Here is a 12,131-nt window from a genome sequence, read left to right on the forward strand (position 1 = left end):
CGGCGGGAGCGCCCGGCCCGGCCGGGACGCTGGATGCACCAGAGCCCCTGACAGGACACGACACCCGCCTGCCTGGCATGACAGCTCCCGCCGCCTCCCAGTACAGCAGCTTGTCTGAAGACACAGATCTCACAGCCTCCGAGTACACCAGCCCGTCCCAGGACACAGACTTCACAGCCTCCGAGTACACCAGCTTGTCCGAAACGACAGATCTCGCGACCTCCGAGTACACCAGCTTGTCCGAAACGACAGATCTCGCGACCTCCGAGTACACCAGCGCATCGGAGAGCACCAGTCTCACCGAATATGCCACCCCGTCGACCTCCGAATACACAAGCCCCTCTGAATTCATGGACCTCTCGGCCTCGGAGTACAGCAGCCTCTCCGAATACACCAGCCGCTCTGAGGATGGCTCCCCATACGCCAGCCCCGTGGCCTCGGAGTATGCCGACACGTCTGGCTACACGAGCTCCTTCGCCTTGGGGTACGCCAGCTCCCCTGGGACCGAGAAGGCCGACGCGGGGGGACATGCCAGCGGTCCTGCCTCCAGCAGCCCCGAGCGTGCAAGTCTGAGGGCAGAGTCATCCAGCTGTCCCAGCCCTGCCGTGTCTGGGTATGGGCCGGCCGTCGCTGCAGGCTGGGCTGGAGCCAGGTACAGACACTCCTCCGGCTGCGTGAGCCCGGCCACATCTGTGCGTTCAAAGCCCCCGGATCTCCTGAGCGTGAGCGAGTACGTGAACTTGCGCACGCCGGAGCACGAGAGCCCCGTGGAGCACGCAGGCCCAGTCAGGCTCAGGTATGATCCACTCCAGATACACAGGGGCTTCGTGGGGGATTGCGCGTGCTGGAGGGAGAAGGCAAATCCATAGCAATGCCTGCGGACGGATGAGGGGCTCATCAGGCTCCCAGAGGGGCTTCACCTCTGGCTTATCTCAGCCTCTGGCCTTCCAAGCGGAAGAAGACAGACGCCCAAAGCATCTGACTGAGCTGCTCATGGGACGTGGCCGGGATTACCAATGAAATGCTGCAGTAAATAAAGGCAATGCCTATCCCACGCCTGCTGTTGGTTATTAACGCGGAGTCCAGTTTCCTCTCCAGGGCTAGGGGCAAGAGAAGAAGGCTCTGACTTTGCACCCCCGGGGCAAACCTCTGTGATTTGGGAAACTTCCTGCGTGCACAGTTCTGCTTGCGTGTATCGAAGTAGCCCTCGGGGTTCACGTTGCAGTGGGTGCAGCAAAATGACCCCCTGAAAGCTTTTTTCCAGATCAATTTAGGGCAGCGATTCTCAGCCAGGGTGCCATGAAATCCTTTCCAGGGTGTGGTAGGTGCCTTGCTGTGTCAGCACTGTTAGGTGTGCAGACATGATCCACACGATGAACCCAGGAAACAAAACCCCTTCCTCATCCTGAGACACCTCCACAGGCAGGGATCGCAGAAGATGGCATCTTCCCTGTGGTTGCTGCAAGGATGGGAGTGGCTTTTCTCATGGGTCCTTTAACAAGGTGGAGGTCAAACGCAGTCAGACTTGCCAAGCGGAGATAACATCCTTGTTTTTTCTCCATGGGGGATGTTTGACCCTATGGAAGAGCTGGGGTTTCTATTGGGGGTAAAGGGTGTAGTGGTGCACACGGAGGGGTGATTTCCACCCATGGGCAGCTGACAGTGCGTGGGGTCTGGGTGACACCCAGGAGAAGGTGACAAATAAAAAGGCCGTGACTCCATGCTACTCCGTACAAAACAGATTTATTTGTGACAGCACTTGGCATCTGAGTTTGGAGCAGTTGTTGCTACAAACACTTCTCTGAGAACAGGCCATCAGGATTTTTTATTATGCCCCCCTCCTCCCTCCTTCCCAATACTGGGGCTCCTGTGTGCTAGGGGCTGCACATAAGCACCATGAGACACCATCCCCTGCTCCAAAGAGCTCACAAGCTCACACACCCCTGCTTGCTGATAGTAGAACAAGTCTTGGGGTCCTCCACTGAGTTCCCTTTGGGCCGTGCCCTGAATAAGGGCCACATGATGCATTTGTACCTGGCTCCATTGAGCCCCTCATATGGCAGTGCCACTTCTGCCCACTGGTACACAGGGAGTCACTGTCTTCTTGTAATAGTTGGTTAACAGTCTACTACCACTGCCAGCGCCACTCAAGTGCTAGAGGCTCCTGCTCTGAAACCCACAGGTGTCTCCATTCGTTCTCAGGGTTAAAGGTTTAGGGTTCAGCCCTATTTTGATTCACTGAAGTGGGGAGATTCATGAAATAAGCAGCCCCAGGATTTTCACACATGCAAGGAGAAGGCATGTGTTAGACCCTGGCACTGGCAAACCAGGTGTCTCTATTGGCGCCTTGAGTGGATGCAGCTGAGGTCTAGAGGGGGTAACTGCCATTTGCAATTAGTACCTGGGCCCAGTGCCCTGGAGCCTCCGAAACTGGCCTTCCTGCTAATCCCTGTGCCATGTGCACATGGCTGTACAGAAAGGAACAAGAGTTGTCTGTGCAAAGCTTGGAGGGAACTGGGGGGAGAGGACCAGGCCTGAGAAGAAAGATGCCTTTGCACCATTCTTGTTGGTCGCTGGAGCTGAGTTTCAAGTGCCGCATGGATGCAGGGAGCTCTCCAGCTATGCTAGCACCTGAGAACTGTACCCTGTTTAATGTCCTCCAGTCCAACCGTATCCCACGCCTCCCGTGTCCAGCCTGGCAGTGTGGGAAAAGCCGTCTGCCGGCATGTCAGTGGCAGAGCTGGAAAGTCAGACGCTTGGAGGCTGAGCCAGAGGGGAAGGCCTGCAGAGGAAAAGCTCCTTGTGCCAACAATGGGGGCAGCTACGCGGGGCAGGGACAGCAGGCAGGTTGGAGGAGCTCTGTGGGAAGCTTTGGAGGTGGGGGAGGTAATGTAGACCCAGATCCGGCTCTGAATCTGTGCCAAAGTGTCCCCATTTCACCCCACATGGAAGTCCAGTCTCTGCTGCTTGCCTTCACATGAGTGTACAAAGGATGGACTCGAATCGGCTTTTCTTCTGCCACCGCCAGGGCTCCTGCCTCTCACCGGGGATGTGGCTAGTGGGGTTGGCAGCAGGCCTGTGAGGGAGCAAATAGGAGGGGAGAAATGAATGCCACTGGCATGGCAGTGCATACTACTGCCTGCGGGCTCTGGGCATGTTCTGCAGCCTTCGCAGGGTAGTTTGGGGCAGGGAGCAGGGCACTGCTTGCAGCTGCTGAGCCTAGCGGGTGCTAACAAGATGGGGCTCAGCTGGGCTCAGTCAGAAAGAGAGATTTCCTCTCTGTCTTGGTGCCCTTTGCATTGTCAGCTTGATGCATATCTGCAGCAAGCCAGAGAAGGCTGCTGGATGCAAGCTGGGTATGAGTCAGCTGGGTAGTACTGGTGCAAAGCAATAAGTCTGGAGAAGAGAAGACAGAGGCAGGATTTAATAGCAGCCTTCAGTTCCCTGCAGGGTGGTTCCCAAGAGGATGGAGCTGGACTGTCAGAGGACAGAACAAGGAGCTCCAGTTGCAGCAAGGGAAGCTTAGGTTGGATATTAGGAATTTTTTTCTCACTAGGAGGGTAGTAAAGCACTAGAACAGGTTACCGAGAGAGATGATGGAGTCTCCATCCTTGGAGATTTTTAAGACCCGGCTAGACACAGCCTTGGCTGGGATGATCTAGTGGGACTGGTCCTGCTTTAAGCAGGAGGTTGGACTAGATGTGACCCCTCGAGGTCCCTTCCCACCCCCATTTTCTATGATTCTTCTGCTGTCTCCAGCACTGGCAGGGCCTTGTCTGCAGTCCTGAGTCCAGCTCTGGCCACCATACTTCCAGGAAGATGCAGACCCCTTGGAAAGAGCCCAGAGGACAACGACAAAGAAGATCCAAGCTCTGGGGAATATGATATAGGAGGAGAAGTTGGAAGTAGCAGGATGAGCTTGGAGAGGAGAAGGCAGAGAGGGATAGGATACCCATCTGCAAAGCCCTGAGGGGGCTACAGAGAGGATCAAGATAGATGTTATGGGGCTGCAAGGGACAGGAGAGGACAAGACCACCTCACTCACTGCTCTAGCATCCGTGTCCGTAGGCGGAGGGTTTCATATTCATGAAGGCCTGTGAAGCAAGGGGGGAAGCTGCCAGTTGCTGTAGTGCTTTGCGTACCCAGACGTATCACAGCTGGCATGCAATGTGGCCCAGTGGCTTATATCTCAGCATGCTGAGCTGACGTTCCCATGGGCACCTTTTGGAAGAGGCAGCATCAGAGCTGCCAACCTGGACCAGAACCACAGCCCACCTCACCCTGCATCCCACCTCTGACTGGTTAGCACCCAAGAGCCTGTTTGTTGTCTCTTGATGACTCCAGCTGAAGACTGCGTGACTTTCTGGAGGCTACTAGGCCTCTCGCAGGGAAACTGGGGGATGTTATGGGGCTTTGTGCCCTCCATACTGCTCCCATACTGGACTCTAATATTTAAAGCTTGGTTTGGGGGGTTAAATGTCCCTGATCACGTCCTATAACCCAAAGCAGCCCCATGTTCCTGGGCAGAGAGCTCAGGGGTGTCCTTGCCTGTCTGCTTTGGGAGCATACAGGTGCAAATGCAGTGTTGTCACCCTCCAAGCATTCAAAGTGCTTGGACAAATCCAGCTTAAAAACCACGAGGAATTATGTTAAACACCAGCATGTGCTGGGGTGTCTTTCAGTGTGCAGTCACCTGCCAGAGTTACAGGCAGGCCAGGATTACAAGCCTTTCCCCCCTTGCTGCCAAAAAGGCTAGAGTATTTTTCATAAAAGGAGGGCTGAGATTTTCCCGATCCCTTGACTCCTGCAGCTGCAGCTTAAGGGAAGCCCTGTGTGTTTCTCCAGCTCCAGAAGGCCTCACTTCCATGCCCAAGTCTTCCAGGGCATAGTTTCATTCTTGGTTCCAACATCTCTTGTCCCAGAGACACTTTTCCAGCGAACTACCTGCTTTGGGGTCTGTTACAAAGGCCTCTCTCTTGCCTGTCCAGCCATCTTTTGCTGCTCTTTCAGTGCTTTAGAGCAACCACTGCACCTAGTCTGATTTGCATGTAGGGCTGTAGAGAACCAGGAGCCTGGTCCTGCTTTTGCACCATGTTTTGTTCTGATACTTACTTTTCAGTGAGGGCTGGAGTCTCCCGTTCTGGAGGCAGTTGTGGTAGTAGGGGTCTGGGTGCAGGTACGTGTTGTTCAGGTTGCTGGAAGGACAGAGCAGAGACATCTGGGCACTTGAGGCTGCCTGATGCAGCTTCAGAAACACAAAGGCATGACTGAGGCTTGAATTCTCCCTTTAGCCATGAGAATTCGAATCTTCCCATTAAATCCTAACCCCAAATGTGTTAATGGCTGATATCACTGTGTCATGAGCTGTTTTTTCCTTGGGTGTATCTTGCATCCAATATCATGAGACACTAATTAGCATTAGTCTGATTCCTGTTTTGAGTCTTAAGTGGATAACAATTATATTAGTGACTATGGAGGGTTTTTTCTTTCTTTAGAGAGAAATCTATATATTATTTAGGTTCAAATGCAACCCTCCCACTGATCTACACATCTCATTGGAAGTCCTCCCTCTGTGGCCAGCTCCGTGGCACCAGCTGGGGCCTCATGGCAATTTGTGCATCATGCCAGGCCATTCCTTGCCTACCGTTGGGACTTCATTCTGAACCAGGTGCTGTATGGATGAATGTGTGCACGTGTGTTTCTCTCTCTCTCTTTACCCACCTATTTGCTTGGGGCTGGTTATAATACTTGGGGGCCTTGATAGAGGCATCCACCTCTTGCATGTGACTGCTCCCAAGTGCTGTGTGGCAGCTGGGGTCCCTGGGCTCAAGCAGGCATCCCTCCATCTGGCCCGTGGTCTGTGCAACCAGTCCCACGTCTGTGAAGGAGCAGGGTCAATAGTCAGGCAGATTTCTACAGCCAGTGCACTAGGCTGGGAGCCAGGAGAGCTCTCTTCTTCTGGGTTTGTACAGCCCCAAGTGCAGCAAGGCTTTGAGTGGTACTCCAAATTTGGTGCCATTATTGCAGCCTCCACTTCCAGTCTCTTACCTGAAGCCCTGAGGCTTGGCCTCTGCAGGGGCTGTCTCTCTGCCTGCCAGGGCATGCCTGCTGCCCCTCGCAGGGGAGATGCTCTCTGAGGCACCGGGGCAGCCAGCAGGGATAAGGACAGTTTCTCCTGGGGCTGAGCTGGTGGCGACCTGCCATGGGTAGAGGAGGGAGGTTGGCCTCACAGCTAACCCCCCCAGAGATGGGAGGGAGAAGCTTCCAGGGCTATGGGCAGCACGCTGCCCACCCTCTTCTACTTACAAATGGTTTCCTTGGCGCGGTGCCTGGGGCTCGCTGCCCTTCTCATGGTACAGGGCTGCTGGGAGGCGGACCTGGCTGGACGTCTGCAGCTTCCCAGGAAAGTGCTTCTGCAGGGCGGGGGAGAGAGGAAGAGAAATGGTCACTGCTTGGAGGGGGCTCTGGCTGTAGAGGTGAGGCATGGGGCATGCAAAGCTGGAGGGGTGGATGGATAAGGCAGAGAGTCAGGAGGGAGGGGTGGGTGAGCCCGGTGGGCTTCATGGAGGGGTTCTGGCCAAGGGACTCGGACCCAAGAATCAGCCCCATGAGGACTCACAAGAGGGGCAGTAGGGGCAAGGCTTCCTCTGTGGCAGGCACGGCTGTCCAGGGAGAGCTTGTACTGGAGGGCATCGGCCAGCTTGTTCACGATCCGCTCCTGAGCTGTCTCAGAGGCATCCTGCAGAGGACAGAGGCAGGGGCTAGCCAGACAGAGCCACGGTTGCCTGGACAGGCTCACTCCAGCTATCCTAATAGAGCTCCAACCAGTCCCAAGGGCCTCGGGCATCCTGGCGAGGTCAGGATGCAGAACTGCTTTGCCCCAGAGCTGCAGTTGTGATGGGGAGAGCAGCTCAAGGTGCAGCAGTTTGCATTCCTGAATCCTCTCCAGGATACCTGCCAATGGGTTTGGGAGCATCTGAAGTCTCAGGAGGATAGCGCCATACAAAGTGTTTAGAACAATTGAGTTCTACCTGCTTAATTGATATGGGTTTTGGAACAACTGAGTTATGCTCAGTTGATATAATTTAGAACTGATTTGGCTCATTTGACCTGGAACTCTCTCTCTCTCTCTAGATCGATCTATCTATCTGTCTGTCTGTCTGTGTGTGCGTAAGTGTATATAGATATGTGTGTGTATATATGTGTGTGTGTTCCTATATAAATATAAATAAAAATCCTGTCCTGCCTGGGAGATCCAAAACACTTTGCAAGCAAGACTGAAGTCCCAGGGGCTGCTCCGCGAAGTCTGGTGAGGGCCACCATTTTCCTGTTAGCCTGGGGAGGGCAACGGCTGGCCCTGGGGGCTTGGGGCCAGAAAGCACGGGTCTCTATGCCCGGAGCTCAGTGGTCCCCTTTTGGGGCCCCTGCACACTGCTTTGGGCCTTCATGTCTAGATGCCCCCCCTTGGGTCACTTGTGTGGGAGGCCCGTGCCTTCCATGCAGAGGTTTCTCTCTGCCCCTTACCTGGCATTTGGAAAGCAACATGAGCGCCTCTTTGTAATGCATCACTGCCTTCTCGGGGTCTCGCAGGTGGAAGCAGGAAGCCCCGAGCCCTTCACACGCCTGCCACTGCCCGGGGAGGTCATCTGGATGGAGAAGGGAGAGGGAGGGGCTCAGAGGATGGGGCAGTCGGCAGAGCCCCGTTCTAGCCCCTCTGATGTGGGTCCTGTCTACACCATCGCAGCAGATTGTGACTGCCAGTGATAGAGCACCACCTTACCCATGTCCTTGAAGGCTTGCAGGGCATGTAAGTAGTTCTCCCCAGCTGCCTCGTGGTCATCCAGCTGGCTGAACGCATACGCCAGGTTGCTGAAACACTGTCCCTGGGCCTTCCTGTTCCCTAGCACACCTGGAAGGACATGGACAGTCCCCTGGCAGGGCTGGCTTCCTGGGATCACACAGCCGGTTGTCCTGGCTGGGGGCAGAATCCACCCCTGCCAGCTGGGTGTCAGTCCAGAGTCCTAAACATGGAACCGGGGGACTCACTGCTTCAGGATGTGGCAGAAAGTAGGATTTGAAAAGGGCCTGTACACACCACTTCTGGCTGTGTCAGAAGAGGCCGGGTCTGACAGCGATGGAGAGCAAGGTGGGGTAGAGTTGCACCTGACAGACTTGGAGATCTACAGCGTGAGCATTGGTGAGCTGACATCATCAGGGATGTGCAAGGACGTGCACAGGGCCCCAGATAAAATTGAGGGGAACATGACTGATCTCTGGTTTCTTCTTCTGGCACTCAAGGAGGCCTAGCTGGAGCCCCCCAGAGACCCACCTCCCCCTTCTAGCACCAGCAAATGTTCTGGACTGAGGGTTTCTAGAGCAAAGGATCTGGGTGGGACCAGACCTGTAGCACATACTAAAGGGTCTAGATCAAGGGATCTGGGGCCAGCGCTTACCCTTTGTGCACTCAGATTTAGGAGCCCCAAAGGTTGGGCCCCAGCCCCACGGGAACTCACTGTGCAGAGATGCTGCTCGTTGGTGCAGCTCCAGAGCCAGGTGGAAGTTGCCCAGGGTGTTATGGGCAGCCCCCAGGTTCTGTAGCACCACAGCCTCTTTGCGCCGGTCACCCGGGTCGGTCTGGCACAGCAGGAGGGCTCTCTCGAAACTCTCGGCCGCCAGGGAGAAGATCTTGAGTTGGGAGTAGCTGAGGCCCATGTCGTTGTAGAGCCTCCCTGCAGAGGGGGAGAAAGAATTCAGTACACGGTCGCAAACCCCTGCTCCCTCCCATGGGACTCTCCGTAACAGCCCAAACACCCCCAGTGTTTAATAATCTCTCCCTGGGACCATGGCATTGCCTGCTTTGCTAAAAGGGAATCATTAGGGACAGCTTTGCAGCAGATGCTAGGCTGGATGAATGGGGAGAGCTCATACAATATTCTGGTCTAGTCTAGTCCTTATAGAGCCTGTCAGACTGCAAAAGTTTTCAGTCCAGAGCAATCCCTCAGTTACTTTTCCACATGGAAAGCTCAATCCTACCCTTTTAGCCCAGTGATAGATAGATGAGAAACACAGAGGTGGCAAAGTCTCTGAAAGAAAGTGAGCATGCATAGGATGCACGTCCCTGCTGCAGTGCAGGGTATGATCGATACTTGCAGCAAGGGAGGTTTAGGCTGGATGTTAGGAAAAACTCTCTCATGAGGAGGGTGGTGAAGCACTGGGATGGATGGTGGCATCTCCATCCTTGGAGGGTTTTAAGGCCCAGCTCCATAAAGCCTTGGCTGGGATGATCTAATCGGGGCTGGTCCTGCTTCGAGCAGGGGACTGGACTAGATGCGACCTCCTGAGGTCCCTTCCCACCCTTACTTTCTAGGATCCTATAATCACTTGTGGTCTCAAGGGAGAGCACAGTGGGTGCCTCTCGCTTTAACATGCTACGTCTGAACGGGGCTCCAGATGATTGCCGTCTATAGCCAGTTTTGGGGCACTTAAAAAAGGGTGCATGCCAATGACAAGGGCTTTGCACAGTGCCAGCCTGGTATGGCCGGTCACCCTCAGCCCCTCTTACCTAGCAAGGCTTTGCTGGTGATGTTCTCGCACAGCAGCCGGCACTTGTTCAGCACCTCCACGATCTCTCCGGCCCCGTACTGCTGGCTGTGCAGCATGCAATTGCTCGCTTCATTCAGGGCCAGGACCGCGGCTTCCAGGCTCTGGGCCTCGGCGTAGGCCAGCCCGGCTTGCTGGAAGCACCGGGCTGCCCGCGTGGAGTCCTGCATCCCCAGGTAGCAGTAGCCCATCTTCATGCAGGCGCCAGCCTGGTTGCCAGCCTGGGTGGAGCAGTAGTGACTGGATGCCTTGCGGAAATACTCCAGGGCCTTGGGGAAGTCCTGTAGGCCTTCGTGGGCTGCCCCGAGGTTGAAGTACAGGTCCCCCAGGTGCTCCCCAGCTTCCCCCTCCGTGGGCCGGGACTTGAGCAAGAACTCCAGGCCCTTTTCCGGCTTCCCGCTCTCCACGTAGGCGGCCCCCACATTGAACGCACAGGCCTTCTGCACCTGTGGGCTGGGAGCATCCAGCGACAGGAGAAAGGCCTTCTTGAAGCAAGCCAAGGCTTCTTGGGCATCCCCAACCAACAGGGCTTGGTGCCCGGCTTTGGTGAGGCTTTCAATCTCTGCCCGGCACCTCAGAGACCTGTCCTCTTCCTTCTCGGCCTCCCCCAGCACCTTGGTCTTCTCCTCTTTCTTCTTCATCTTCTTCCCAGAGACCGCAGGGTCTGGGGGTTGAGCTTCTGGTGGAGCAGGGTCTACCGATGCCATCGTTGATGCTGGCAATGATGGGTCATGTGTCTGCGAAAGACGAGAGGAGTGTGACCTGGCTTGGTTAAGCCCATAAGTCCATGGGTCTAGCCTGGGTCCAGGGACAGTTCGGGACTCAGATTTAACCCCAAGATCCTTCTAAGCCCCAGGGGACAGGAGGACTTCCCCAAATCATTGCAAAGCTGCCTTCTGCTGGGTTGCTTGCACCTCCCTCCAAAGCAGCTGACATAGGGAATGATGCTGGGCAAGACGGACCCAGGCTGCTCATCCCTGTGCTCCTAGCCCCCACGGCTAATGTAATCCAGCAGGATATCACCCCTGCTCTTTTATGGGGGCAGCAGTGTTTCTTCCCCAAAAACAAGTTGGCTCTTAGGTCTTTTGGGTGCAGAGAAAAGCAGAGGTGGGAAAACCAAGGGTGAAACCCAAAGAATGATTTAAAATGGCATGGTTTTGGGGGGGGCTGATGGGTGGGAGGGTGTTGGGACCAGACTTCTGCATCCCGGCCGTATCTTTCACCCTGGTGCTCTTAGCTGCTGCCTGTGAGGACCCGGCATCAGACACCTGGGGTCTAGCCCTGACTTGCCGGGTGCCTGGCTTAACCCCCCTGGGGTGGGTTTTGCCTGGCATCTGGGCGCTGGAGTGTTTGAAAACCACAGGAGCCTTTTCATCTGGGTAGCAGGTAGTGGAGGGAAACGTGACCACGTAGGTGAGCTCCCCAGGGTAATTGTCTCTGATATGTCCTCCATAGGAGGTCTATCTTGAGCAGATTCTTTTTGGTATTGGGTGGTGGAACTGGAGTGTGCTCCATCCACTCCATGCATTGACCTGGTATTGCAGTGCTTCCAGGACCGGTGCAAAAAAACAGAAAAAAAAGTGTACCCCTCAGTGTTTTCCATAGCAGAAAAGTAGCGATTAAACAGTGTGACTCACCTAATGCTTCATTACTGGTGGCAGAGCACAGGGAGCCTGGGCACAGAGGCGCAGACTGTGCCGGGGTCTGGAGCAGAAGCTGCAGGCCGGCACCACGCCAAGCACGTGGCGGTGGCCCAGGGAAGCGAGGGGGATCTCTGGTGAGGGCCAGGCTGCCCAACTCTCTTCCCTGGCAGGCTTGTCCCCGTGATGGCCCAAGAGGGTCCGGTTTCTTCACACACGCCTTCCCCTGCCGCGTGCCATGGCAACCGGCTTCAACAATGCGGGGACACGTCACGCGACGGACACTGGAACCGAGCAGCGCATGCTTGGCTGCGTGCAGCTGTGGAAACCCCTGGGCACAGGATCCCGGGGGCAGGCCAGCCACGTACCGACCCCCTGCACCGTGTCTCTCGGGGGTTGTGGGGACCCCCCCAGCCCTGGCCTCCCTGCCAGCTAAAGAGCCTGTGAATAAGGCTGACGGCGCTGGGTGTTTTGAGACCTGAAAACCTCGTGGCATGCCTGCAGGCACATGGTTCTGCGGGAAGTGTAATCTGCGGGGGGCCTGAGGCTGCAATCGGGACCTCGTTGCGCTAGGCGCTGTATGTATGCAGAGCAAGGGAGGGGGCATGGCAGGCCACGGGGGGAGCTGGAACTATGCCACCGGGCGTGGGGGCAACTGCAGGGCCTGGGGGTAGAGTGGGTGCAGCCCTAACCCCTGCCCCGGGCCGGGGCTGGCTGTGTGTCATAAGCCCCATACTGCTAGGAGCTCATGCAAGCGCCTTCCTCTGGTGCGGGGCAGAGGTGGTGCTTTGGGAACCGGCGGGTGGGTCTCAGTTCTGCCTGCTGCCAGATCACCCTTCCCCTTCCCAGCAGGTGAGCCCCCGCCCCCGCTCACGCCGGCTCCCGACTCCC

General features: G+C 56.0%; 2 protein-coding genes across 2 annotated transcripts; one reads left to right on the forward strand and one right to left on the reverse strand.

Annotated features, from left to right (window-relative positions):
* The first annotated feature begins 6 nt into the window (after positions 1-6).
* Positions 7-1,054, forward strand: LOC109323781. Its single transcript, XM_019555452.1, has 2 exons — positions 7-233; positions 285-1,054. Exons 1-2 carry the CDS (start codon positions 78-80, stop codon positions 867-869), a joined length of 741 nt encoding a protein of 246 aa, XP_019410997.1. The 5' UTR covers positions 7-77; the 3' UTR covers positions 870-1,054.
* Positions 1,055-1,724: 670 nt separating this feature from the next.
* On the reverse strand, positions 1,725-11,573 carry TTC24 (tetratricopeptide repeat domain 24). Its single transcript, XM_019555474.1, has 12 exons — positions 11,238-11,573; positions 9,563-10,337; positions 8,514-8,729; positions 7,781-7,909; positions 7,525-7,646; positions 6,620-6,739; positions 6,307-6,413; positions 6,049-6,197; positions 5,722-5,878; positions 5,113-5,195; positions 4,046-4,094; positions 1,725-3,076 (listed from the first exon to the last, which is right to left on the reverse strand). The coding sequence occupies exons 2-12, from the start codon at positions 10,305-10,307 to the stop codon at positions 2,974-2,976; spliced, it is 1,980 nt and encodes a 659-aa protein (XP_019411019.1). The 5' UTR covers positions 10,308-10,337; positions 11,238-11,573; the 3' UTR covers positions 1,725-2,973.
* Between the last annotated feature and the right edge of the window lie 558 nt (positions 11,574-12,131).

The sequence above is a fragment of the Crocodylus porosus genome, unplaced genomic scaffold (genome assembly GCF_001723895.1).
Source record: "Crocodylus porosus isolate Cpor-Errol unplaced genomic scaffold, CroPor_comp1, whole genome shotgun sequence".
NCBI classification, from domain to species: domain Eukaryota; kingdom Metazoa; phylum Chordata; order Crocodylia; family Crocodylidae; genus Crocodylus; species Crocodylus porosus.

Bases quoted from the DNA above. Each gene is read 5' to 3' on its own strand.
- LOC109323781 (XM_019555452.1), top strand. From the start codon at position 78: ATGACAGCTCCCGCCGCCTCCCAGTACAGCAGCTTGTCTGAAGACACA. The intron at 234-284 runs AGCTTGTCCGAA...ACCAGCGCATCG, and splicing joins TCGCGACCTCCGAGTACACC to GAGAGCACCAGTCTCACCGA.
- TTC24 (XM_019555474.1), bottom strand. From the start codon at position 10,307: ATGGCATCGGTAGACCCTGCTCCACCAGAAGCTCAACCCCCAGACCCT. The intron at 5,879-6,048 runs GTAAGAGACTGG...GCTCCTTCACAG, and splicing joins GCCAAGCCTCAGGGCTTCAG to ACGTGGGACTGGTTGCACAG. The intron at 5,196-5,721 runs GTGGGTAAAGAG...CTGTCCTTCCAG, and splicing joins AACCAGCCCCAAGCAAATAG to CAACCTGAACAACACGTACC.